Source organism: Nerophis lumbriciformis, linkage group LG02 (assembly GCF_033978685.3).
Source record: "Nerophis lumbriciformis linkage group LG02, RoL_Nlum_v2.1, whole genome shotgun sequence".
Lineage (NCBI taxonomy): Eukaryota > Metazoa > Chordata > Actinopteri > Syngnathiformes > Syngnathidae > Nerophis > Nerophis lumbriciformis.
In genome coordinates, this window is record NC_084549.2 from 22850373 (window position 1) to 22878001 (window position 27629).

The window sequence follows — 27629 nt, forward strand, 5'->3', positions numbered from 1 at the left end:
AGGTTAGCAGGGGGATCCTCTTGCATGTAGAAAAGTCAGTATCGCAGGGACGTCACCAACAGATACACAGAGGAGTGGTCCACCCCGGGTCCCAACTTAGAAACTGATCTGTGGCCACCTGATAACCTCTCCATGTAGGAGATGGGGGCAGAGCAGAAAAGATAAGCGGCAAGTCAACTTGTCTACAAAAAGGGTCTATTTGAATGCTCGAGTGTATAACTGAGTTTCAAGAAGGGACTTAAATGCTTCCACTGAGGTAGCATCTCTTGCTGTTTGCCAGGGTATGGGAGCCCGAATAGAAAACGCTCTATAGCCCGCAGACTTTTTTGGGGCTTTGGGAATCACTAAAAAGCCGGAGATCTTAGAACACAGATTTCTGATCGGGACATATGGTACAAAACAATCAGCAAGATAAGATGGAGCTAGACCGTTTAGTATTTTCTACGTAAGTTGTAAAACCTTAAAATCGCATCTTAAGTGCACAGAAAGCCAGTGCAGGTGAGCCAGTATAGGCGTAATATGATCAAACGTTCTTGTCCTTGTCAAAATCTAGCAGCCGCATTTTGTACCAACTGTCATCTTTTAATGCTAGACAAAATAATAGTGTTACAGTAATCGAGACGAGACGTAACGAACGCATGAATAATGATCTCAGCGTCCGTGGTGGACAAAATGGGACACATTTTTGCGATATGTTTCAGATATACGGATATGAAAGAAGACTTAGTAACACTCTTAATGTGTGACTCAAATGAGAGAGTTCAATCAATCATCAATCAAAGTTTAATTATACAGCTCTTAATCACACATGTCTCAAAGGGCTGCACAAGCCACAACGGCATCCTAGATCCCACATCAGGGCAAGAAAAACTCAACCCAATGGGAACAACGAGAAACCTTGGAAAGGACCGCAGATGTTGGAACACTCCCCACCTTTGGGTGACCGGTGCAATGGATGTCGAATGGATACGGTTAATAACGTAGTTCATAGTGGGGGCCAGCAGGGGATCATCTTGCATGTAGACGTCAGCAGCGCGGAGACGTCACCGACTGATGCACAGAGCAGTGGTCTATCCCAGGTCCCGACTTGGAACAGCTAGCAAATCCTTCTTGGAAACTGATTTGAGGCCACCTGATAACTTATTCACACAGGAGAGGGGGGCAGAGCAGAAAAGAGACGGCAGATAAAAAAAAAAAGGGGCCTATTTTTAAATGCTAGGGTGTAGACTTAGACTTAGACAAACTTTAATGATCCACAAGGGAAATTGTTCAACACAGTAGCTCAGTTACAATGATGGAAAGTGTAAGGATGGAAAGGACAATGCAGGTATAAATAGACTAATATAGCGATTAAAAAATCTAACATATATACGAATATATATGCATATGTGTACAGAATAATATATATACAGATATATTATATTATGTCAATAACATATATACAATATATACCAATGACCATGTACAATATTACAGTATATACAGTATATGTGACAGCAGCAGCATAAAATAGAGAGTAGATCCAGCAGGAAATAGAAAATAGACATTATAAACATTATAAACAAAGAGAAGTAGCTAACATGATATATAAATGTGTATAAATGGGTTTTAAGATGTGACTTAAATGCTTCTACTGAGGTAGCATCTCTAACTGTTACCGGTAGGGCATTCCAGAGTACTGGAGTCCGAATAGAAAATGTTGTGTATCCCGCAAACTTTTTTTGGGTTCTGGCAATCACTAACAAGCCAGAGTTCTTAGAACGCAGATTTCTGGCCGGCCGAGTTGGGTCGAAAGTCACTTTGTATAATTGTTTTGTTATCAAATGTTAAGGTGGTGTCCTTAAATAAGTGCCGGTGTCTAGCAGGACCGATAATCAATATTTCCGCTTTCTTAGTTAAGATGCAAAAAGTTGCTGGACATCCATTTTTTTATTTTATTTAGACACACCTCCAGATGACTACAATCTGGCATGTTGCTCAGGTTTAGGGGCATATAAAGTTAGGTGTCATCAGCATAACAGTGAAAGCTAACACCGTATTTGTGCATGATGTTGCCTAGCAGCAGCATATAGATGCAGAAATGTGCAGGGCCAAGAACCGAACCCTGTGGAACTCCACATTACCTTAACATATTGCTTTGCTCTGGTAAAGTTCCACCTTAAGTACATATTTCAGGTGGAACTTGCCATAGGATATTAATTACCGTATTTTTCGGAGTATAAGTCGCACCTGCCGAAAATACATAATAAAGAAGGAAATAAACATATATAAGTCGCACTGGAGTATAAGTTGCATTTTTTGGGGAAATTTATTTGATAAAACCCAACACCAAGAATAGACATTTGAAAGGCAATTTAAAATAAATAAATAATAGTGAACAACAGGCTGAATAAGTGTACGTTATATGAGGCATAGATAACCAACTGAGAACGTGCCTGGTATGTTAACGTAACATATTATGGTAAGAGTCATTCAAATAACTATAACATATAGAACATGCTATACGTTTACCAAACAATCTCCTAATCGCTAAATCCCATGAAATCTTATACGTCTAGTCTCTTACATGAATGAGCTAAATAATATTATTTGATATTTTACGGTAATGTGTTAATAATTTCCTGAGTATAAGTCACACCCCCGGCCAAACTATGAAAACAACTGCGATTTATAGTCCGAAAAATACGGTATGTCCCTTAAATGAGGCTTAAATGGCAAAGCATTCCAAAAACAAACACATTCGTTCTTAACAACAGAAATTGTGCTATTGTAAATGTATTTATTTTTATCCCACATTTATCTTGACATAAACACAATCTTTTATGTTAAGATTTCAATTTGTACTATTTTTGGTTTTTGTCCTGCTTGTTGTGGATGATATAATCTTCCCCTCTGAGAGAGAACCACATGAACAGACCATTCTAACCAGGTACTTTATGGCATTTACACAAACAAGTATGTACAAAACAGTGACGGTAACCCAAATTAAAAATGTATTCATCCACAAGATGGCACTTTTTTTTCACGTTAAAATGCAGAAAAATGTCAATCATAAACACTGGGGATAAACACATGATTGGGGTAAACATACCCTAAATGTACAATTAGTTTTTAATATGTATTATTTAAGCTGAAACATCTTATTGAATTATATATCTTTATAGCAGTTTTTGAGAAGCTGGCATTTTGATCATCATTGACAAATGCATGAGAATATTACAGGACCTTTTAAGGGTTAGAAAGGATCAGTTTAAGATTGTGACAAGGAGAGACAACACATCAATCAGGCTGACTTCTGTCCTCCGCTTCCTCAGCCATTATGAGTCAAGTTTTGCTTTTGTGCAATAATCTCTGTAAATTTGGAAGATTAATTGAAGAGTGATTTAAAAAAATCTTTTATAGATGTGTTTTACACCTTGCATAGTAATTTTTATTGTGTTGGTTTTAGGGTGATGGAGGCCCACCTGGTCCACCTGGTCCTGTAAGTACACTAGAAGTAGTATTGTGTGTTTCTAACCCATTCTTCATCATCTTCACTGTCAGTTTGCCATTAGGCCTCATATAAAAAATCATATTAACTGGTAGTATTTGACCACCTTGTACCAATTAATGAGCCCTGCCACTCTATTTTTTAATCTTATACTGTATATCTTATATTTGAACCAATACGGTACCAATTCCCAGTACCTTAGAAGCGATACTGTTGGTATTTTTGTGAGTGTAATATATAAATGTTAATTTGTTTAATATTGTTTTATTTCACATTTAACATTGAGTCGATAATGATAATTGTGCTGTCCAGTTGTTACATTTTGTTTTCTTAGACTTCCAAGTCTTATTTGCAGGTATGCAATAATCTGTTTATCCGCGGTGTATTGCTGTAGCCGGTAAGTAGTCTTTGCTATTAAGTTGAATGAGCTAGTCTTGCCTTTTGTTGACCCCTACAGTACAAAGTGTTTATACTTTAAGTCTTGAACTTATGACACACTAGCTGTTTGGTTTTAATGTGCATCTTAGTTGTAGTTTTGATTACCAAATTTAAAGGTGTTGAAATTGCCAAGTAAAATTGAGAATGCTTGTCAGTAGCATGTATATGGCTTATCCAATATAAATTAGCATCGAGCGAGCGCGTTTTGAAAAGTGGCGCTTTTTTGCTGAGTCAGCAGAGTTTTTGAAATATGTTACCATTTGTCCATACGTGAATCGGTACCCAGTAATACCAACGGAATTCGATCTGTACCTATAAAAGTACCGAATTTGGTACCCGACACTACTCGAACAAGAACAAAGCAGCCCATGTCAGCCATTAAATGAGCCTACATTGCCACATATCAATTAGCAAAACTATTTTTCATAAATGTGTCAAAGGTGTAGAAGATTTGTTATACTTTTATCTGAAATATAAGTTAGGTAGTGAGGCGAACAGGAAAATGCACCCTGTTGCTAGGCTAGTAAGCTTAGGTAAGGCTAATATCCATCCATCCATCCATTATATACCATTTATCCCTTTCGGGGTCACGGGGGGTGCCGTAGCCTATCCCAGCTGCAGTAGGCGGGGTACACCCTGGACAAGTCGCCACCTCATCGCAGGGCCAACACAGATAGACAGACAACCTGAGATCGATAGGTCGTGAGTTCCAACCCCGGCCTAGTCATACCAAAGACCATAAAAATGGAACCCATTACCTCCGTGCTTGGCACTCAGCATCAAAGGTTGGAATTGGGGGTTAAATCACCAAAATGATTCGCAAACTTACTGTGTATATAATTGAACAGTGTTCATATTGTGTATAATGTGTATACCTACTCAGTGGCCTAGTGGTTAGAGTGTCCGCCCTGAGATCGGTAGGTTGTGAGTTCAAACCCCGGCCGAGTCATACCAAAGACTATAAAAATGGGACCCATTACCTCCCTGCTTGGCACTCAGCATCAAGGGTTGGAATTGGGGGTTAAATCACCAACAATGATTCCCGGGCACGGCACCGCTGCTGCCCACTGCTCCCCTCACCTCCCAGGGGGTGATCAAGGGGATGGGTCAAATGCATAGGACAAATTTCACCACACCTAGTGTGTGTGTGACAATCATTGGTACTTTATATTGTGTATTTATAATATGTTGTACAAAAGACATTTCATAATTTTCGGAAGTTCATCTTGTACTTGACATTGTTTATAGGGTTAGGCGCTATAAGTGTTCAACTTCAGCCTAAACCCTTTCGGTCTGCAACATTTTCATTTTCAATCTATGAATGTACAACTGTTTGTTTATTTTGTTGACCATTGACCAAAGAATAATAAACTTAACGAACGCAGCCACCGCTGCTGCTCACTGCTCCCCTCACCTAGCAGAGGGTAATTTCACCACACCCAGTGTGTGTGTGACTATCAGTGGTACTTTACCTTTAACTTTTAACCAATCATACTCACATTCACGCATTAGGGCCAATCAAGTGTTGTCAATCAGCCTATAATGCGTAAATGAATGAATCAGTGCATCACATTGATATTTGATGATTTCAAGCAAAATAAGTAAAATCAGACAATAAATTGCAATTGACTGTGAGGAGAGTTTGCTGCTGAGTACCTTTTATTCAATTCCACAATACATTGCAAAAATAAAAGTTGACGCAAATGGTCTGTTTATCATTTACAAAATTCTTAATAGATATTGATTACTGATTTCAAACAAGCTCGCAAACAAATGTTGAGTTTCAGTGCCATTGTCACATCTTTCAGCAAGAACTTCCAAGTAAACCAGTCAAGTATTTTATTCGATTTTATTTCACCGCCGTTTAATCTGAAAATTTCAAAAATCAATCATCCGAATAGACACCATTGTGGCTGGTTTTAATGGCTGTCCAAGCCACTGAGGACTTCTTTTGCGGTTTTCTCTTTGCTTTAAATTTCACTTCAGCTCGAGAACGAATTGTTCCACTCAATCAAAACCAAAACGCTCCGTCGTGTTCAGTGTTGTGTGGTGAGCTGTGGGCCACCCAGGATATTGCAGACGTATTCGGCAGTGCAGACAAGAGAGGAACACATTAGTCATTTGATAAATGAGGCTCTTTGAACATTTAGTACCAGTCTCTGTCCGCGCTTTCTGCCTTCCTGTGGCAGATAATTTTGGCAGTTAAGCATCGATTTCCCTTACGCTGCAGAAGCAGGGGTTCAGATCATTAGCCTCCCTCCATAAACCTTCTTGTGCCTCTGTGTATTAGTGGCGGGGAGGTGCAGTGGTTTTAACGGCATGCACTGCATCATTCTCCCCCATGGCCGTAACGTGGCAAAATAGGCTTTTGAGCTCGGAGACGGTCCTGTTTTTGCAGCTGCCAGCATTGCTTTACGGTGGAGCTTTATAACGCATTCAAGTAGAGCTGGCATTCTAAGCTCTGCTGAGTAAATAGCGGCATGCCAGAGTTCACCGCTCGTATGCGGAACACCGCAAGAACTGTTAATCAGCGCCTGATGCGAAAAACACGACGAGTGACTGTCGGTCGACTTTTGACGGATGGTTCAGATGATCCTTGTGAGACAGCAAATGATCCGGTATCAGATTTAGACTTCTTGTTGCTCCAGATGCAAAAAAAAAAAAGCCTCAAGCATCACTTCATCACTGTCTAAAAAGTCTCCCTAGCACATATTGGACAGCATCTGCACAAAGGTCCATCAAACAAGTGGCTAAACCAGGGAAGTCAAATGTACCGAACAGGTTTGCTAAGCATAAAAATGAGCCAAAATTTTTTAATGAATGAAACCGCTGTTCAAAATGTGTCCACTAGTTGTCGCAATAGCAATTATTTGCATCTTTGTAGATTATGCTACATATGTAAAAAAAAAAAAAAAAAAAAAAATTTTTGGACTATAAATCGCAGTTTTTTTCATAGTTTGGCCGGGGGTGCGACTTATACTCAGGAGCGACTTATGTGTGAAATTATTAACACATTACCGTAAAATATCAAATAATATTATTTAGCTCATTCACGTAAGAGACTAGACGTATAAGATTTCATGGGATTTAGCGATTAGGAGTGACAGATTGTTTGGTAAACGTATAGCATGTTCTATATGTTATAGTTATTTGAATGACTCTTACCATAATATAAATGATAAATGGGTTATACTTGTATAGCGCTTTTCTACCTTCAAGGTACTCAAAGCGCTTTGACAGTATTTCCACATTCACACACTGATGGCAGGAGCTGCCATGCAAGGCGCTAACCAGCACCCATCAGGAGCAAGGATGAAGTGTCTTGCCCAAGGACACAACGGACGTGACTAGGATGGTAGAAGGTGGGGATTGAACCCCAGTAACCAGCAGCCCTCCGATTGCTGGCACAGCCACTCGACCAACTTCGCCACGCCGCCCCTAAATAATATGTTACGTTAACATACCAGGCACGTTCTCAGTTGGTTATTTATGCCTCATATAACGTACACTTATTCAGCCTGTTGTTCACTATTCTTTATTTATTTTAAATTGCCTTTCAAATGTCTATTCTTGGTGTTGGGTTTTATCAAATAAATTTCCCCAACAAATGCGACTTATACTCCAGTGCGACTTATATATGTTTTTTTTTCCTTCTTTATTATGCATTTTCGGCCGGTGCGACTTATACTCCGGAGCGACTTATACTTCGAAAAATACAGTACATGTATGGGGTGGCATGGCGTAATGGTAGAGCGTCCGTGCCAAAAAATCGCTGCCGTTGTGTCCTTGGACAGGACACTTCACCCTGGGGAATGAATAATGAATGATAGGTGGTGGTCAGAGGCGCAAACTGGCAGCCACGCTTCCGTGAGTCTACCCCAGGGAAGCTTTCATAGCTTACCACCACAAGGTGTGAATGAATGATGGGTTCTCACTTCTCTGTGAAGCGCTTTGAGTGTCTAGAAAAGCGCTGTATAGATCTAATCCATTATTCTTATTATTATTAGTGCACCAGTCGAGGAAAATGATCAAACTACATAAATAGCATCCTGTATTTTTATTTTGATATTATTTTTTTATCTCGATAGATTGAAAATTAACACCAATGAGTTGACTGATGAACATTATCACATCATTTATTCAGAAAGTATAAATAAGGACAAAGATAGAATACTACTATATATGTATAATATATATAATAATATATACTATTAACCGCGACATGTAAGGGTAAAAAAAAACAACAACATACATTTTTAAACAAAGAAAACAATCTGAAGTTGTATTTATTTTTAAGTTATCGTGCCGTTATTTTACCAGTCCGGCCCACTTGGGTTTAGCTTTTTCTCCATGTGGCCCCCGATCTAAAATTAGTTTGACACCCCCGGGCTAAACATTGGCTCAGCTGGTCCACCTTGAAGACATAGACCTCTTTCACTTACTTTCTATTGCCTCTCACTTCATTAATTGTGATGCTAAAACTACTGGACATTGACCTGCTTATTATATCATACAGTGTGGGCAGGAAACGTGTGACAGGGGAGGACAGAGGACATTTAGTTTGGTTTTATATGCCATAAAATTAATGTTCAGAATCAAATGACACACAGAAATACCAAACTGTCATTAGAATAAACATGAACACCATAGTGGTCCCAAAAAGTATGCATATATGTAAGGGATCAGTATGGAATTCAGAACTTTTATATGTCCTGATCGAATTCTGTCTATAATACCATATATAATGTAAAATCAAATGGTGTCATATTGTAATACTTTTGTTGCAACTTCTGGTTGCAGATTAGCAGGCAAACAGGCACTCAGAGGGGACTTAATCGGACTGCCTTTATAATGGTGCAATTCTCAAAGCCAACAAAGCAAGTAGGTCTAATAGAAAACAGTAAGGCTCCACTTTTTCACAATGCGCTCGCTCGATGTTAATTTACATTGGAATTACCATAGCCATGCTCCTGATTAGCATTAGCAATTTTCTGTGGCGATTTCAACACCAAATTTGGTAATGAAAACTCCAACTAAGATGCAAGCTACAGTCTAACAGCTGATGTGTACGAAGAACAATACTTACAGTTCAAACACTTTTAGGCCGCAACATAAGACTAGATTCAGCTTAAAGGCAAAGACAACTCTTGGAATAGCAACTCCATGCAAAATCTTGTATATAATACTTGCAAATGAGACTGTAAAAACTATCACAACGAGACAGCAGAGTTATCATTACCATCGTACTGTCAAACAGGAATCAACAACAATAAAGCACGACAACAAAATACCTCCAGAGTTTACACGGCTGGCTGATGATGTGTCAAAACTAAAGTTCAAAGTTTTTACAACGTTGTGATTTTCTATTTCAAAGAGAGTAATTGTGCTATGTCGTGTCACACAAAATACCGACATAATAATGCATTGATTTCAATGAACAATAAAGAGTAATTGTGAGTTGAATTGTGTACATGGCCAGTGACTGCACTTACTATGTAAGTGTGCATACTTGGATTTTGTGTTACATCATGGCTGCATGTATAATGAATGACAACAAAAGCAACCTGTATGCAAACTAGTCAAATTGGGACACGTCAGTCGCAATGTCGAGCTGTGAACAAACATGCACGGGAGGAAAAAAGGTAATTAAGCATGCACAGATATAAAAAAGAAGAACTTCCCTAGTCATTGAACAACACAGCATGTATGCTTCTGATTGACAGTGCCATTAAAGGCAACATCATTAGATTGACTTACTGCGCTGATAGCAATTGTTTGTCGTTGAAGAAAAATTGCTGGCTGGCATTTTTGGCAAGTTAATTAGTTACTTTTGAGGGGCAAATAGCCGGAGACACATCTCACTGTATGCACTGGATGTCATCGGATGTGCAAGTTTCACGTCGATACCACTGAGGGTATAAACTGTATATATATATATATATATATATATATATATATATATATATATATATATATATATATATATATATATATATATATATAGGAAATACTTGACTTGGTGAATTCTAGCTGTAAATATACTCCTCCCCTCTTAACCACGCCCCCCGACCACGCCCCCCACCCCCACCCCCCACCTCCCGAAATCGGAGGTCTCAAGGTTGGCAAGTATGCAAAGGACACCGAACAGTGTGACTGTGAAATAAATACTGCACCACCACAACTACACAAAAAGAAAAGTGGATTTTTTAGTCACTGCCGTTGTGTCCTTGGGCGTGTGTGTATATATATATATATATGTATGTATAAATGTACCTTAGGTCAGGAAAAACACAAAGGCTAGTTCATCCCTACAAGCCTGTTTCGCAGGTTTCCCTGCTCTTCAGGGAATTTATATATATATATATATATATATATATATATATATATATATATATATATATATATATATGTATATGTTTATATATATGTTTATATATATATATGTTTATATATATATATATATATATATATATATATATATATATATATATATATATATATAAACATATATATATATAAACATATACATATATATATATATATATATATATATATATATATATATATATATATATATATATATGTATATGTTTATATATATGTTTATATATATATATGTTTATATATATATATATATATATATATATATATATATATATATGCATGTATAAATGTATGTATATATACATTTTATACATATATATATATATATATATATATATATATATATATATATATATATATATATATATATATATATATATATATATATATATATATATATATATATATATGAAGTTTATACTACAGCCCTCTAATTTGTGTTATATCTATTGTACGATCAGAAGAGGGCTATTAAAGAAATTTTGTATTATTTTGTAGGTGATGACATCTCATGGATTGAGGCAACTCTCTGAAACTGTAAGTAACTCATTTTTAGTAAGCTATATTGAAAACATATAAACATTGAACTATATTAGCTATATTAAAATCACGTCACACTCTCTTCGATAAACCAAGAGCTCCGGGAGCTGCTGTGGAGATATGACGGTGCATCTGTGAATGATCCGAATGCAAGAAAATGTAAATTACAACAAGTTTATTTCATATACAGTAGGAGATGTATTATAATGATAAATGAATGAAAATATATATCTCCTATATAAAAAACGAACGCTGTTATAAAAAACACAAACGAATCAATTTAATTTGTTTTAATCAGCCCCAAGTCAGCTATGAAATTATAAAATGATACCGCTATTGCATACATGATGTCTAATATTTTTATTTTTGACACACACACAGGCGTAAGATTTAATCGTTTTGCACGCTCATATCAATTGTGCCAATTGTATAAGCAGAAACAACGACCACAGAACAGTTGAAGAGTTCAAGCGCAAAGACCATTAAACTCCATTCCGATATTAAGCTGTAAGTTCCACTAAATAGTTTATACTGTTATCTACCAGAAGGTCGAATCAAGTTTTCTACAATAGCGACTCATCTTTTGGATTTCCCTGTTGAATATTCTCTTTTACAATAGAAACCGATAAGCACCATGAGGCACAAACGAACAAATCCATCCAGACCAATCTCTAATCGAATTTAGATTTTTCGAGTATTGTCTGTTTTGCCGTGATTATGACTAAATTAAAGACACAATAACTTGGATGAAATCAGTTGGTGTGTGGTGCCCTCACCTACTGAGGAAGAAAGGTCAACACAGTGTGGTCAGAAAAATCCTGTATATTGCACGTGTGAAGCCACTACTCTCTTGAATGACTCTTTACTCCGCTGTTGTTGTCTTGTGATGTAGCCGTCAATGTAATGATGTCATGATGCAGCGGTCAATGTAAACCATAGACCCCCCCCCTGTCCAGGGTTTACCCAAAAAAGGGGTTAGTGCATGTGCCTCACAATACAAAGGTCCTGAGTTCAATCCCGGACTCGGGAACTTTCTGTGTGGAGTTTGCATGTTCTCCCTGTGACTGGGTGGGTTCCCCCCGGGTACTCCGGCTTCCTCCCACCTCCAAAGACATGCACCTGGTGATAGGTTGATTGGCAACACTAAATTGGCCCTAGTGTGTGAATGTGAGTGTGAGTGTTGTCTGTCTATCTGTGTTGGCCCGGTGATGAGGTGGCGACTTGTCCAGGGTGTACCCCGCCTTCCGCCCGAGTGCAGCTGAGATAGGCTCCAGCACCCCCCGCGACCCTGAAAGGGACAAGCGGTAGAAAATGGATGGAGGTGTTGGTTTGGATGAAAGTATTGCATTACAGTGTTGGAATAAGCATTACTCTAAAAAATATGTTTTCACTATTTTTTAAAGACAGGCTGGCACCATGTGAATGGCCTCAATCTCGTTACCTTGCGTAATGACAATAAAGCTGATTCTGATTCTGATTCTGATTCTGATGTAGGATTAGTCAGTTTCTGCAAAAAAAAAGGGAGTTTCATTTTGGTTGTTAGAAACAATTTAATTGCAACCCACATCAGCAGTATGTTTTTTTCATGAAAAGCTTTAGTTTTAGTCTTGATGAATCACATTGAGTGCTAAATGCTTATATTTGGATCGTCTCCTCACAGTATTGTGAGTGTTCTGATCATCCGCATATATTCTGCATATACATAAAGACTCTAAACGGATTGAGTTAATCCTCATTTGTCCAAAAATAGTCGTCTTCGTTTTCTGTTATCAAGTCTGCCATGATTAGAAAACAGACTCGTGTTTGATTCCGGAAGTAGGAACACACATTTTGCCAGAATTCAGACATGTGCTGCTATGGAAACAGAAATCAATGCGCGAAAGAAATCAGTTATTAAATTAATAAAATGATCAAAATACGGTAAATATTGAACATATTACATATTGTTATGAACGCGTCTGTTACTACATTATATATATACTTGCAGTGTGTATATGAAACGTTGATGGAGGGTTTTGAAGTTGTTTCAGAGGGCTTTGAAGGCTACAACGGTGACTCCCATTACCCGCATCGTTCAAGCGTTTTTTTTTTTAATCATCTTTAAAACCGTTAAAAAAAAAGACTTGTGTTCTTGTCTCTCTTAATGATAGTGAACAATAGGCAAAATATACAAAAAAAGTGCAGTTCCCCTTTAAGAGACGCCCACAAGCTGAGTCGATCAGCTCTGTGTTTATCAAGTTTGCACGCATTTTAAAACACGCAAACCCTTAGTAGAATAGACACTGAATGATTTAACTACTTAACACATTTTTCCAAAAATGTAAAAGAAGGTTGTTTTTGATACAGAGGGTCATCTTATGAGCGGTTCAATATGGCATATTTATATGACTACTCTAACACAAGCATGCAAAGAGAAATGACAGATGAATAACTGACATTATACACGTGTGTATATATATATATATATATATATATACTAGGGTTGTACAGTATACCGGTATTGGTATAGTACCACAATACGAATCAATCATATTCGGTAGTATACCGCCTCTGAAAAGTACCGGTATCGCACCCCGCCGCGCCCCCGTCGTCATCACGTCGTGTTATTGCTGGTTTACGAGCAGACGAGCATGTTCGGCAGCGCACAATCACGGAGTACTTACAAGCAGAAACAGTGTGTAGACAGAAAAGGGAGAGCGAACGCATTTTGGCTTAAAAACTGACGATAAAGGTGAAGTTATAACACTGAAACGCCCTCTGGAAGAGGTGCTTTAAGACATGGCTAGCTAGCTATTGGCTAACGTCCATCCGCCGTCGGCAGTGTTTTAGCTACTTCTAAATCACTAATTCTCGCCTCCATGGCGACAAATAAAGAATGTATCATCCCTGCAGGATGAGGAATAGCTAAACATGTTTCACTACACACCGTAGCTCATCGCCGTCAAAATGTAAACAAACGCCATTGGTGGATCTACACCTAACATCCACTGTAATGATACCAAGTACAATGACGTCGACATTTTTTGGCATCACAATCTTCTTTCGTTTTTTTTTTAATTGACCCCGAAGGGAATAAGCGGTAGAAAATGGATGGATGGACTAGGTTTATAAGCTCAGGAAATATGTCCCTGGACACATAAGGACTTTGAATATGACCAATGTATGATCCTGTAACTACTTGGTATCCCAAATTTGTGGTATCATCCAAAACTAATGTAAAGTATACAAACAATAAGTGATTATTACATTTTAATAGAAGTGTAGATATAACATGTTAAAAGAGAAAGTAAGCAGATATTAACAGTAAATGAACAAGTAGATTAATAATTAATTTTCTACCACTTGTCCTTAATAATGTTGACAAAATAATAGAATGCAAAATGACACAATATGTTACTGCATATGTCAGCAGACTAAATTAGGAGCCTTTCTTTGTTTACTTACTACTAAAAGACAAGTTGTCTTGTATGTTCACTATTTTATTTAAGGACAAACTTGCAATAATAAATATATGTTTAATGTACCGTAAGATATTTGGTTAAAATAAAGCCAATAATGCAATTTTTTGTGGTCCCCTTTATTTAGAAAAGTACAACATATTGGTATCGGGACAACACTAATATATAAATATATACATACATACACAGTAGCATTGTATTAGTGCCATTTTTGTTTTGTTTTAGGATGAACCAATGAATGCACTGAAAGGAGAAAAGGGAGATCGGGTAAGGATTGTTGAATTATTTTAAGTGCATGCACTACACTAACACTAAAGGGAAAAGTGATCATTTTCAGTGACATGTTGTCTTTTTTTTTCTAAACTTGTAAACTGTAAGGGGGAAATTGGATCACCAGGACCACAAGGCTTGAAGGTAACACATTGAAGATGTCCAAAACCTGACAGTACATGCTTTCATGTTTCTTTCAGTGCACCTTCATTTGAGTTCAATCACAAAGTTGATACAGTCAGTGCTTGTGGTCATTTTCAATTCTGGCACCCCATCTTCTCACACCTTTTTGATGTCGCAGGGAATCATCGGCCTGCCGGGATTGAAAGGAGATCAAGGTCCAGAGGTGAGTAACTTCTGCACTTGCAACTCAACAAAAGTATGTTCGCTATGGGGGGGGCATGACAGGAAATGATTGAGAACCTTTTCCTTTGAGGAAGTTGCCTCAGTTTCTTAGTATGCTGAGTGCTTATTTAAAGGGGTCATATTATCTATAACACTTCCTTGGGGTCTACATAACGATGGTCCAAGTTTTGATAGATTTCGTTTTACAGACCATCTTCACGCCGCTTTCTGACTGTCTCTTCAGAATGCACTGTTTTGTGGGTGGTCTTATTTATATGCCGAAGCCCTCCTCCAGCTGTATCTCCACCCCGTCAGCCATGTTGTAGTTTTTAGCGCTTCCATATCGAGTCTATTAGAACATTATGCTACTTTGTATTAGAAATGGCAACAACGGAGGGTTTTAGCATACATGTGCATTAGGGCTGTGAATCTTTGGGTGTCCCACGATTCGATTCAATATCGATTCTTTGGGTCACGATTCGATTCAAAATCGATTTTTTTTTTCAATTCAACACGATTCTCAATTCAAAAACGATATTTTCCCGATTCAAAAGGATTCTCTATTCATTCAATACATAGGATTTCAGCAGGATCTACCCCAGTCTGCTGATATGCAAACAGAGTAGTAGATTTTTGTAAAAAGCTTTTATAATTGTAAAGGACAATGTTTTATCAACTGATTGCAATAATGTAAATTTGTTTCAACTATTAAATGAACCAAAAATATGACTTATTTTATCTTTGTGAAAATATTGGACACAGTGTGTTGTCAAGCTTATGAGATGCGATGCAAGTGCAAGCCACTGTGACACTATTGTTCATTTTTTTAATTTTTTATAAATGTCTAATGATAATGTCAATGAGCGATTTTTAATCACTGCTATGTTGAAATTGTAACTAATATTGATACTGTTGTTGATAATATTCATTTTTGTTTCACTACTTTTGGTTTCTTCTGTGTTGTGTTTGTGTCTCCTCTCAATTGCTCTGTTTATTGCAGTTCTGAGTGTTGCTGGGTCGGGTTTGGTTTTGGAATTGGATTGCATTGTTATGGTATTGCTGTGTATTGTTTTGTTGGATTGATTAATAAAAAATAAAAATAAATAAATAAATAAAAATCGATTTTTTTTTTTTATCAATCAATCAATCAATCAATGTTTATTTATATAGCCCTAAATCACAAGTGTCTCAAAGGGCTGCACAAGCCACAACGACATCCTCGGTACAGAGCCCACATAAGGGCAAGGAAAAACTCACCTCAGTGGGACGTCGATGTGAATGACTATGAGAAACCTTGGAGAGGACCGCATATGTGGGTAACCCCCCCCCCCCCCTCTAGGGGAGACCGAATGCAATGGATGTCGAGTGGGTCTGACATAATATTGTGAGAGTCCAGTCCATAGTGGATCCAACATAATAGTAAGAGTCCAGTACATAGTGGGGCTCATTTTAAAAATGAGAATCGATTCTGAATCGCACAACATGGGAATCGCGATTCAAATTCAAATCGATTTTTTCCCACAACCCTAATGTGCATGTACGAGACAGTCTGCCCCCAAACAAGAAGGTAGAGAAAAATAGGGAAGGAAGTAACTTAATTGTCATTACACAAGTACAACGAAATTTCATTTTCAGCCCAAACCTATTCAAGAGCAGACATACATTGTACAGCAGGGGTAGGGGACCTATGGCTCTCGAGCCAGATGTGGCTCTTTTGATGACTGCATCTGGCTCTCAGATAAATCTTAGCTGACATTGCTTAACACGATGAGTAATGAATAATTCCGCTGGTAATCACAGTGTCAAAATATAAAACCTTCTAATGCATTTTAATCCATCCACCCGTTTTCTACCGCACCTGTTCAAGAAGTCGCATTAATGGTAAGAAGTAGAGATGTCCGATAATATCGGACTGCCGATATTAACGACCGATAAATGCTTTAAAATGTGATATTGGAAATTATCGGTATCGGTTTCAAAAAGTAAAATGTATGACTTTTTAAAACGCCGCTATACGGAGTGGTACACAGCTCGTAACGTGGGAACGAAGGCGGGCTGCAGGGGAAGACGACAATTCAACACACTGAGAGAGCAAGAGTGCATAGAGCTAGATAATCGCTTACTGTAAAGGAACAGATGACTACGTTCTGGCCTGGGGTAGCAGGTTGTGCTGGCTTATGAAGGCAGGTCTCATCATCAGTTTCAGGTGTGTTGATTGCCAGTGATGGATTGAAGCTGCTTGCTGCAGCCGGACTGGCACGCGCCCAGCGCGCTCCCGGATGTGTGCCCACACATGAATGCGCACTGAAGTGCGCCCAGGCCGTGACAACAACTGAATAAAAAATGGCAGACTCGCGCAAAGCTCTTTTGGTTACCTCGAACATAAATGGAGGTATCCGCTGTTATGTCACACTCTTATGTAAATATGTCACAATTGTCTCAAATTCCCGTTTGGAACAAGTTTTAAAGAAGGCACGATTGTTTTGTAAAAATCTCCAGCACGCCTCCATGGTTTGATTTCAAATTTTCGGGACATGTGGCGATCCCAAATACACAAAAACAGGTACCAAGAGGTAAGAAAAGTTAATTATGCATAATAGGGCCCCGTGTTAGTCAGTGAATGAGCTATCAAAAGTGTCATTTTATGTGTTGATGGCATTCAATTAAAGGGGAACATTATCACCAGACCTATGTAAGCGTCAATATATACCTTGATGTTGCAGAAAAAAGACCATATATTTTTTTAACCGATTTCCGAACTCTAAATGGGTGAATTTTGGCGAATTAAACGCCTTTCTAATATTCGCTCTCGGAGCGATGACGTCACAACGTGACGTCACATCGGGAAGCAATCCGCCATTTTCTCAAACACCGAGTCAAATCAGCTCTGTTATTTTCCGTTTTTTCGACTGTTTTCCGTACCTTAGAGACATCATGCCTCGTCGGTATGTTGTCGGAGGGTGTAACAACACGAACAGGGACGGATTCAAGTTGCACCAGTGGCCCAAAGATGCGAAAGTGGCAAGAAATTGGACGTTTGTTCCGCACACTTTACCGACGAAAGCTATGCTACGACAGAGATGGCAAGAATGTGTGGATATCCTGCGACACTCAAAGCAGATGCATTTCCAACGATAAAGTCAAAGAAATCTGCCGCCAGACCCCCATTGAATCTGCCGGAGTGTGTGAGCAATTCAGGGACAAAGGTCCTCGGTAGCACGGCAAGCAATGGCGGCAGTTTGTTCCCGCAGACGAGCGAGCTAAACCCCCTGGATGTCTTGGCTCACACCTTCAAGAGAAGAATATCGACCCTAGCTTCCCTGGCCTGCTGACATGAGGGTATGTCTACAGAATATATTAATTGATGAAAATTGAAGCTTTTTTTAGGGATATTGCGTGATGGGTAAAATTTTGAAAAAAACTTCGAAAAATATAATAAGCCACTGGGAACTGATTTTTAATGGTTTTAACAATTCTGAAATTGTGATAATGTTCCCCTTTAAGGCCACGCTGCAAATCTCTGCTCCTGCCTGACACAAATTAAATCAAAGCCGAAATAACTTTTGTTGTTCTTATTTTGTTCCATCAGGGCAAGCAAGGACCTGCTGGACTCCAAGGAGAGCCAGTAAGTATACACCTGCAGCAGACTTCATGTCAAGCCTCGTCGCCTTATCTGTCACCTTGGCTTATCCTCTGCTTCCTAACGCAGACTGCCAGACTGAGCCTGAGATCAACTGATTAGCAGAGTGTCAGACCACAGAGTCCAGAATTGTTTTTTGTTTTTTTTCTTTTCCCAACACAGTCGTCAGCAAATGTAATAATTAGTGGAAAGAGAAATGTTTTTTGGGGGGGATGAGTGGGGGAGGCTCAATCTGTTTGCTGCACCTGTTTTAATAATGAGCATCTGGTTTTCTTGAAAAGCAGGGAGGGGAAAAATATTTTGTAAAATAAACCTGTCTGAAGGAAATTATTTTGAAATTTAGCAGTCTGCTGAGGTTGTGAGGAGGAGGAGGTGGGCTTGAATCTGTGTGAGGAGATGAAGGCCTGTTGATAGATGTCTTCTTTTTTTCCCTCTCCTACCACTATTTACAGGGCTCACCAGGGGAGCATGGAAGAAATGGCCTAAAAGGGGAAAAGGTAGGCAAACTTCAAAAAAAAAAAAAAGGGAAAAAAAGTGTTGTTTCTTGAGAGGTTGAACACCTCTCAGGAAATACCTTGACACCTTCCTGGTGACTCACCTGGCGTGTCATTCATGCCATCTTTAATCGCGTTACAGCTTTGTGCTTCCCCCCTTCTTTGATGCCCCAGCTATTTTACACACTTGCAGCAGAACTTGTTTCAAATACTCGGTGGACAGTGACAAAGTGCAACAGCGCGCGCACTTTGACGCACGTGTTTGATGAGGTGTGTCACTTGTCAAAATAAATGACGCTTTACACGCCCAGCTGTGAAGTCGCTCTGTCAAACTCTAAGGCAGAGGGGTAAATTTTATTTGCGGTGCGTGTACGCTTCCGACTTCCCCTCAGATTGAGAGCCCTCCTTTTGTCGCTTTCTCTAATACGATGGACAGCTGTGATTATGTATTCGTATGCGAGGCCACAACAAAAACAAACATTCATTTCAAAAGTAGATTTGAATGTAAAGCAAATATGCACCAAGCTATTCAGTGATAAGGCTTGAAGTGCATAGTGAATGTTAAGTACACTTACATAGAGATGACAAGGAATGATTTTCTCTACATTCTACGGCAGTGGTGTCAAACGAACGGCCCGAGGGCCGGATCAGGCTCGTGAACAGGTTTTATCCGAGTTTGCTAAGTATAAAAATGAGCCAAAATTTTTGAATGAAAGAAACCGCAGTTCTATATGTGTCCACTAGATGTCGCAATAGCTATTTTTTGTTTCTTTGCAGATTATGCTACATATGTAAAAACAATAAATAAACAACATGATTGTAGAGGTTGCCCTCTAGTGCAGTGGTTCTTACCCTTCTTGGATTTACCGAACTCCACCAGTTTCATATGCGCATTCACCGAACCCTTCTTTAGTAAAAAATAAAATGTTTTGTTTTTTTTCAAATTCAAGAAAAAGTCATATGTTTTTTTTAACTGGTGCACAAAATGAACCGGGCATGAGCATCACCTTGTTCAAAGAACAAAACCAACTCACAACAAATTACACACCTTACACACATTACCATGAATTGATTAACGAGGACCCCGACTTAAACAAGTTGAAAAACTTATTGGGGTGTTACCATTTAGTGGTCAATTGTACGGAATATGTACTGTACTGTGTAAACTGTACTGTTTCATATAATGTATTGTCTTCCTTTGCAATCTGCTAGTAAAAGATTCAATACATCAATCAAAAAACCTGCAAATCAGATGGAAAATTAGAGGGAGTATCCATAATACGCCGATAGGGAGAAGTTTGTATATACACGATAAGTCGGATGTGTCTTTACCTCCGTGGCGGAGGCTCCGCCGAACCCCTAGGGTTCGATCGAACCCAGGTTAAGAACCACTGCTATAGTGGGTTCTGCGAACCACCACACACTGCCACGCGAGCACGGATTTCAGGGTACAACACTGTTTTATTTTCATAAGTCGTGCTAGTCTTTTGCTTTCCAGCAAATTGTCTTTTTTCTCAGTTAGTCTCTCTCTGGCTCCCACTCCAACTCCAACCGCGTGTCTCATCCCGGCCTATGCTAATAAAGGCGATTAAATAACAAGGCCCACCTGGGCCATCCACTCACCTGTCACTGTCTTCAAGGCCGGTCCTAGCACACCCTGTTCCGCGGCAGGCCCGCAGGCCACGCCCCTCTCCACAATGATGTTAGTGCACTAGTCGAGAAAAATGAGCAAACTGCATAAATAACATCCTGTAATTTGATTTTGATATTATTTTTATATCTTGATAGCTTGAAAATTAACACCAATGAGTTGACTGATGAACATTATCACATAATTTATTCAGAAATCAGAAATAACGACAAATAAAGATAGAACACTATTAACCGCAACATGTAAGTCTAAAAAAAAACAACATCAATATGATTTGTAAATTTTCAGAATGTGCTTGTTCTAATTTTAAACAAAGAAAACAATCTGAAGTTGTCTTTATTTTTAAATTATCGTGCCGTGATTTTACCAGGGGAGTACATTTTTCTCCACTTGGCCCCCGATCTAAAATTTGAGTTTGACACCCCTGTTCTACGGTATGTTACCACTTCAACACTGCCATGCATGACTAGTGAACCCTCTTTGTAAGGCACTGAAATATGTGTCTTCTTTTCGATTGATTCAAAATACAGGCCTGCTCTGAATGCATATGTGATGGTCCACAACTGTATGTGGCAAAATGCAGCTCCACACTGCCGTCACTTCAACATATCACTGGCACCGGGTGGATTATGAATTTCTTTTATTACAGTATCCTGCAAAACAGAGCAAATTGTGAGACTGTGAGTCCACTTGAGTCACGGGATTCTCCTTTGGAAAGCTTCACAGTTCTGATGTTTGACGTAATAAAACCACAGTTTCATTTTACAAACAACATATTACATTTGGATGTGATCGTATAGTGTTTAAACCAAATCTTCATACTAATTATAATATTCATATCCCTTAGTTCAGTGTTTTTCAACCACTGTGCCGCGCGTGAGATACAGTCTGGTGTGTCTTGAGAGATTACCTAATTAGACCTATTTGGGTTAAAAATATTTTTTTGCAAAACAGTAATTATAGTCTGCAAATGATGTGTTGTTGTTGAGTGTCGGTGCTGTCTAGAGCTCGGCAGAGTAACCGTGTAATACTCTTCCATATCAGTAGGTGGCAGCCGGTAGCTATTTGCTTTGTAGATGTCGGAAACAGCGGGAGGCAGCGTGCAGGTAAAAAGGTGTCTAATGCTTAAACCAAAAATAAACAAAAGGTGAGTGCTGCCGCTAACAAAAGGCATTGAAGCATAGGGATGGCTTTGCAGAACGAAACTAAAACTGAACTGGCTGCACAGTAAACAAAAACAGAATGCTGGACGACTGCAAAGACTTACTGTGGAGCAAAGACGGCGTCCACAAAGTACATCCGAACATGACATGACAATCAACAATGTGTGAAAATAATTACTTATTTGGAGTTTATTGCTGTTTTCCTGTGTGTAGTGTTTTAGTTCTTGTCTTGCACTCCTATTTTGGTGGCTTTTTTTCTTGTTTTAGTATTTTCCTGTAGCAATTTCACCTACCTGTGACAATGTGTTTAAACAGCAGCACACATCTATACTCTGTAACACATTGTATGTATTGCAGTAACACATTTTATATATTGCACACTCACACTTAATTCCGTGGTTTGCATCACCTGGAATGACTCAAATGAAAAAAAAAAAAATGCACAATGAAAGACGTCTTTTCATGTAGGAGATATATTACAGTAGTATATTTCCTAAATAAAAAAAATGAACAACATTAAAGAAAAACGCCAGCAGACACCAAAACACATATCCTCTAAATATATTTTAATCAGCCCCATAAATCATCCGGAAGCCATACAATTATGAAAGGAAATTGCTGAATAGACAAAATGTATAATATTTTTTATATCAGGCCGTCCAAAATGTTGACACACACACAGGAAGGAGGATTATCCTCTGTCCATTAACTCTCTGCAAGCACTGATCCTGCAGCCGTGTGTGGAACTGTCAGTTTGCGCGTCCTTCTGACATGTGCTAAATAAAACACAAAATAGTGCTCGCAAAACAGTGATGAGTGTTGATAAATCACATTGCGCATGCTAAATACTCATATTTGTATTTTCTCCTCAGTATTGCGGGGCATTGGGATGATCAGCATATATTTTAAATGTTAATGATGACAGACGCAAATTTTGCATATGTTTAGTACAAACCTCGTTTCCATATGAGTTGAGAAATTGTGTCAGATGTAAATATAAACGGAATACAATGATTTGCAAATCCTTTTCAACCCTTATTCAATTGAATGCACTACAAAGACAAGATATTTGATGTTCAAACTCATAAACTTAATTTTTTTTTTGCAAATAATAATTAACTTAGAATTTCATGGCTGCAACACGTGTCAAAGTAGTTGGGAAAGGGCATGTTCACCACTGTGTTACATCACCTTTTCTTTTAACAACTCTCAATAGACGATTGGGAACTGAGGAAATTAATTGTTGAAGCTTTGAAAGTGGAATTCTTTCCCATTCTTGTTTTATGTAGAGCTTCAGTCGTTCAACAGTCCGGGGTCTCCACTGTCGTATTTTACGCTTCATAATGCGCCACACATTTTCGATGGGAGACAGGTCTGGACTGCAGGCGGGCTAGGAAAGTACCAGCACTCTTTTTTTACGCTGTTGTAACACGTGCTGAATGTGGCTTGGCATTGTCTTGCTGAAATAAGCAGGGGCGTCCATGAAAAAGACGGCGCTTAGATGGCAGGATATGTTGTTCCAAAAGCTGTATGTACCTTTCAGCATTAATGGTGCCTTCACAGATGTGTAAGTTACCCATGCCTTGGGCACTAATGCACCCCCATACCATCACAGATGCTGGCTTTTGAACTTTGCGTCGATAACAGTCTGGATGGTTCGCTTCCCCTTTGGTCCGGATGACAAGATGTTGAATATTTCCAAAAACAATTTGAAATGTGGACTCGTCAGACCACAGAACACTTTTCCACTTTGCATGAGTCCATCTTAGATGATCTTGGGCCCAGAGAAGTTTCTGGATGTTGTTGATAAATGGCTTTCGCTTTGCATAGTAGAGCTTTAACTTGCACTTACAGATGTAGCGACGAACTGTATTTAGTGACAGAGGTTTTCTGAAGTGTTCCTGAGCCCATGTGGTGATGTCCTTTAGAGATTGATGTCGGTTTTTGATACAGTGCCGCCTGAGGGATCGAAGGTCACGGTCATTCAATGTTGGTTTCCGGCCATGCCGCTTACGTGGAGTGATTTCTCCAGATTCTCTGAACCGTTTGATGATATTATGGACCGTAGATGTTGAAATCCCTAAATTTCTTGCAATTGCACTTTGAGAAACGTTGTTCTTAAACTGTTTGACTATTTGCTCACGGAGTTGTGGACAAAGGGGTGTACCTCGCCCCATCCTTTCTTGTGAAAGACTGAGCATTTTTTGGGAAGCTGTTTTTATACCCAATCATGGCACCCACCTGTTCCCGATTAGCCTGCACACATGTGGAATGTTCCAAATCAGTGTTTGATGAGGATTCCTCAAGTTTATCAGTATTTATTGCCACCTTTCCCAACTTCTTTGTCACGTGTTGCTGGCATCAAATTCTAAAGTTAATGATTATTTGCACAAAAAAAATGTTTATCAGTTTGAACATCAAATATGTTGTCTTTGTAGCATATTCAACTGAATATGGGTTGAAAATGATGTGCACTCTTGTTTGTCACCATAGCAACCATTAGTTTTCACCTGTCACGTCACGCACCTGTTTCACGTTTTGAGTCACGCACCTGTTTTCGTTAATCATGTCTGTGTTATTTAAGCTTTTAATTTTCTGTTGTTCGTCCTGACGACATCCCCGCATTTATGCCCCCTGTCACACTCTGTCCACCGCTGCGCACTTCATGTCCATGCCAAGTAAGTTTGTTTATTAAGCCACAGTTAGTGTTTTGTTTAATTGTTCATAGTTTTTTGCCCCCGTGCAAGTCTTTTGTTTTCATTAGTCAAGTTTGTACATCCGCCTTGAGCGCGCCTTTTGTTCGTTTGAGTGTTATTATTAAATATGTATTTACCTTCACGCCATGGCCAGTCCAATTCACTTGCACCTCGGGAGAACAAACCAAGCCTCAGTCCAAGTCTTGACAGATGTCGTCAGCTAAGAAGTTCTCCCGCAAGATTGGACGAAGGAACGTGGGAGGTCCTGCGCGCCATGGAAGCTGAGACGCTCCGCTATTCCCCCACGGAGCGCAAGGATCTCATGTGGGGTCCGACTGGCAAACTGGTGCCGATCAGCTCCGTTTGGCCCGGGGACGTTGGCGCGTCATCCCAGCCACGGAAGCGCCGCCAAAGGCGAGGGACGCCAGGAAGGACATCCGCGAGCCAGCGGGACACGCCGCTCCCACAAGCCCCGCCCCCTCCGGGCGGAAGCAAGCAACAGTCTGCCCGGCTTCCCCAGGATGACATCACAGCCCAGGATTTTTTTTTCAACTCTTTTTCTTTTGAACACCCGCCTCCAACAAAAGACTCTAATGGCATGACTTTGATAAATCATTATCAAAACCAAGCCACGTCCCAAATTGCATGCCCCGCCCCCCAAGACTCATGCCCCGCCCCCCAAGACTCAAGTCCCGCCCCCGTCACAATTTTTTTCTTTTTTTCCGCCCACACAACCCCAGGTGGGGGATAAAAAAAAAAAACATTGTGGACAACTTAAAGGGGAAATTTCAGCCCCCCTCCAGACCTCCCTCTGCCCACCCCTAGAGAGAGTTCCAGACCGCAGGGAGCGCGTCTGGTATCCGCCTTTTGAGGGGGGGGCTGGGGTCGGGAGCTGTGTTGGTGGGGTGGCTCGGCATCACCATGCCAAGCCACAGCCTCCAGCACGACCGCCCTCACCAGTCTTCCGACCTGTCAAGCCACAGCCTCCAGCACGACCGCCCTCACCAGTCTTCCGACCCGTCAAGCCACAGCCTCCAGCACGACCGCCGTCACCAGTCTTCCGACCTGCCAAGCCCCAACCCCCAGCTAGGCCACCTCCACCTGCTCCACGGCTAGCACCACGGCTAGCTGCTCCAAGGCTAGCACCTGTCGCTGCTCCAAGGCTAGCACCTGTCGCAGCTCCACGGCTAGTACCTGTCGCCGCACCAAGGCTAGCACCAGCTCCACGACGCCAAGTCCAAGACCAAGACCCTCCACGCCAAGTCCAAGACCAAGACCCACCACGCCAAGTGCCGCCAGTCACAGCTCCACGACGCCAAGTGCCGCCAGTCGCAGCTCCACGACGCCAAGTGCCGCCAGTCGCAGCTCCACGACGCCAAGTGCCGCCAGTCGCAGCTCAACGACGCCAAGTGCCGCCAGTCGCAGCTCAACGACGCCAAGTGCCGCCAGTCGCAGCTCAACGACGCCAAGACCTAGACCCGCCATGCCAAGACCTAGACCCGCCATGCCAAGACCTAGACCCGCCATGCCAAGACCAAGACCCGCCATGCCAAGACCAAGACCCGCCATGCCAAGACCAAGACCCGCCATGCCAATACCAATACCAAGACCCGCCATGCCAAGACCAAGACCCGCCATGCCAATACCAATACCAAGACCCGCCATGCCAAGACCTAGACCCGCCATGCCAAGACCTAGACCAAGACCCGCCATGCCAAGACCAAGACCCGCCATACCAAGACCAAGACCAAGACCAAGCCCCACGCCAAGACCAAGACCCACGCCAAGACCAAGACCCACGCCAAGACCAAGACCCACGCCGAGCTTCGCCGCCTGACGGGCCACGCCGAGCTTCGCCGCCTGACTCACCACGCCAAGCCACGTCTGCCACGATGACGACGCGCCTCCCTCCTCGTCGGCCACGGATATGGCCGCTACCTGGTCGCCCGCCACGCCAAGTGCGCCCACCTCCCAGTCGGCCACGAATGTGGCCATTCCCTGGGCGCCCGCCTCGCCTGCTGCAGCGGCGTTCCACTCGCCGCCGCCACCTAACTCTGCCCCGGTGGATACGGGGACACGTGGTCTGGCGACCCACCGCCATGTCCCCCTCCCGCCCTCCCATGACTCTTGTTAATTTTTTTTATGGACATCTGGTATCTGTCCTTAAGGGAGGGGCTCTGTCATGTCTGTGTAATCATGTTTTGTTTAGTTTCTGGCTTTTCACTCCCTTGTCTTGTTTGCATGATTACCCATTAGTTTCACCTGTTCCACGTTTGGACTCATTGTGCACTCTTGTTTGTCACCATAGCAACCATTAGTTTTCACCTGTCACGTCACGCACCTGTTTCACGTTTTGAGTCACGCACCTGTTTTCGTTAATCATGTCTGTGTTATTTAAGCTTTTCATTTTCTGTTGTTCGTCCTGACGACATCCCCGCATTTATGCCCCCTGTCACACTCTGTCCACCGCTGCGCACTTCATGTCCATGCCAAGTAAGTTTGTTTATTAAGCCACAGTTAGTGTTTTGTTTAATTGTTCATAGTTTTTTGCCCCCGTGCAAGTCTTTTGTTTTCATTAGTCAAGTTTGTACATCCGCCTTGAGCGCGCCTTTTGTTCGTTTGAGTGTTATTATTAAATATGTATTTACCTTCACGCCATGGCCAGTCCAATTCACTTGCACCTCGGGAGAACAAACCAAGCCTCAGTCCAAGTCTTGACAATTACCTGATTCTGATGACTTGCATTGATTGTAATCAGACAGTAGTGCTGATAACATCCACATTTTCAAATGGAGGAGAAAAAAAGTTACTCCTTCTGTCTAATACCACATGCTCCTCTGTCTAATACCACATGAAAGTGGTTGGTTTTTGGCATCTTATTTATTCAGCTTCCATATTCGTTTGTATACACTTTACAAGAAATACATTGGCGGCAAACTCCGTAGCTTGCTAGCTTGTTTGCACTGGCTTTCGGAGACTCTTATTTTGAAAGCGCAGGCGCAATGGAGCGGCACTTTTATTGTGAAGACAGGAACTGTGCAGTCAGTCTTTAGGCTTTTG

The 27629-nt window shown here is 40.5% G+C and overlaps 1 protein-coding gene across 2 annotated transcripts in view; it reads left to right on the forward strand.

Moving 5' to 3' along the window:
• Nucleotides 1-27629, forward strand: part of LOC133605530 (uncharacterized) — a 345893-nt gene that overhangs the window by 231879 nt on the left and 86385 nt on the right. For both annotated transcript variants that reach the window (XM_061958830.1, XM_061958831.1), the window contains exons 17-23: nt 3449-3481; nt 10811-10849; nt 14536-14577; nt 14689-14724; nt 14882-14926; nt 18515-18550; nt 19018-19062. In XM_061958830.1, coding sequence (XP_061814814.1) covers nt 3449-3481; nt 10811-10849; nt 14536-14577; nt 14689-14724; nt 14882-14926; nt 18515-18550; nt 19018-19062 — 276 coding nt within the window. The remainder of the gene's footprint in view (nt 1-3448; nt 3482-10810; nt 10850-14535; nt 14578-14688; nt 14725-14881; nt 14927-18514; nt 18551-19017; nt 19063-27629) is intronic.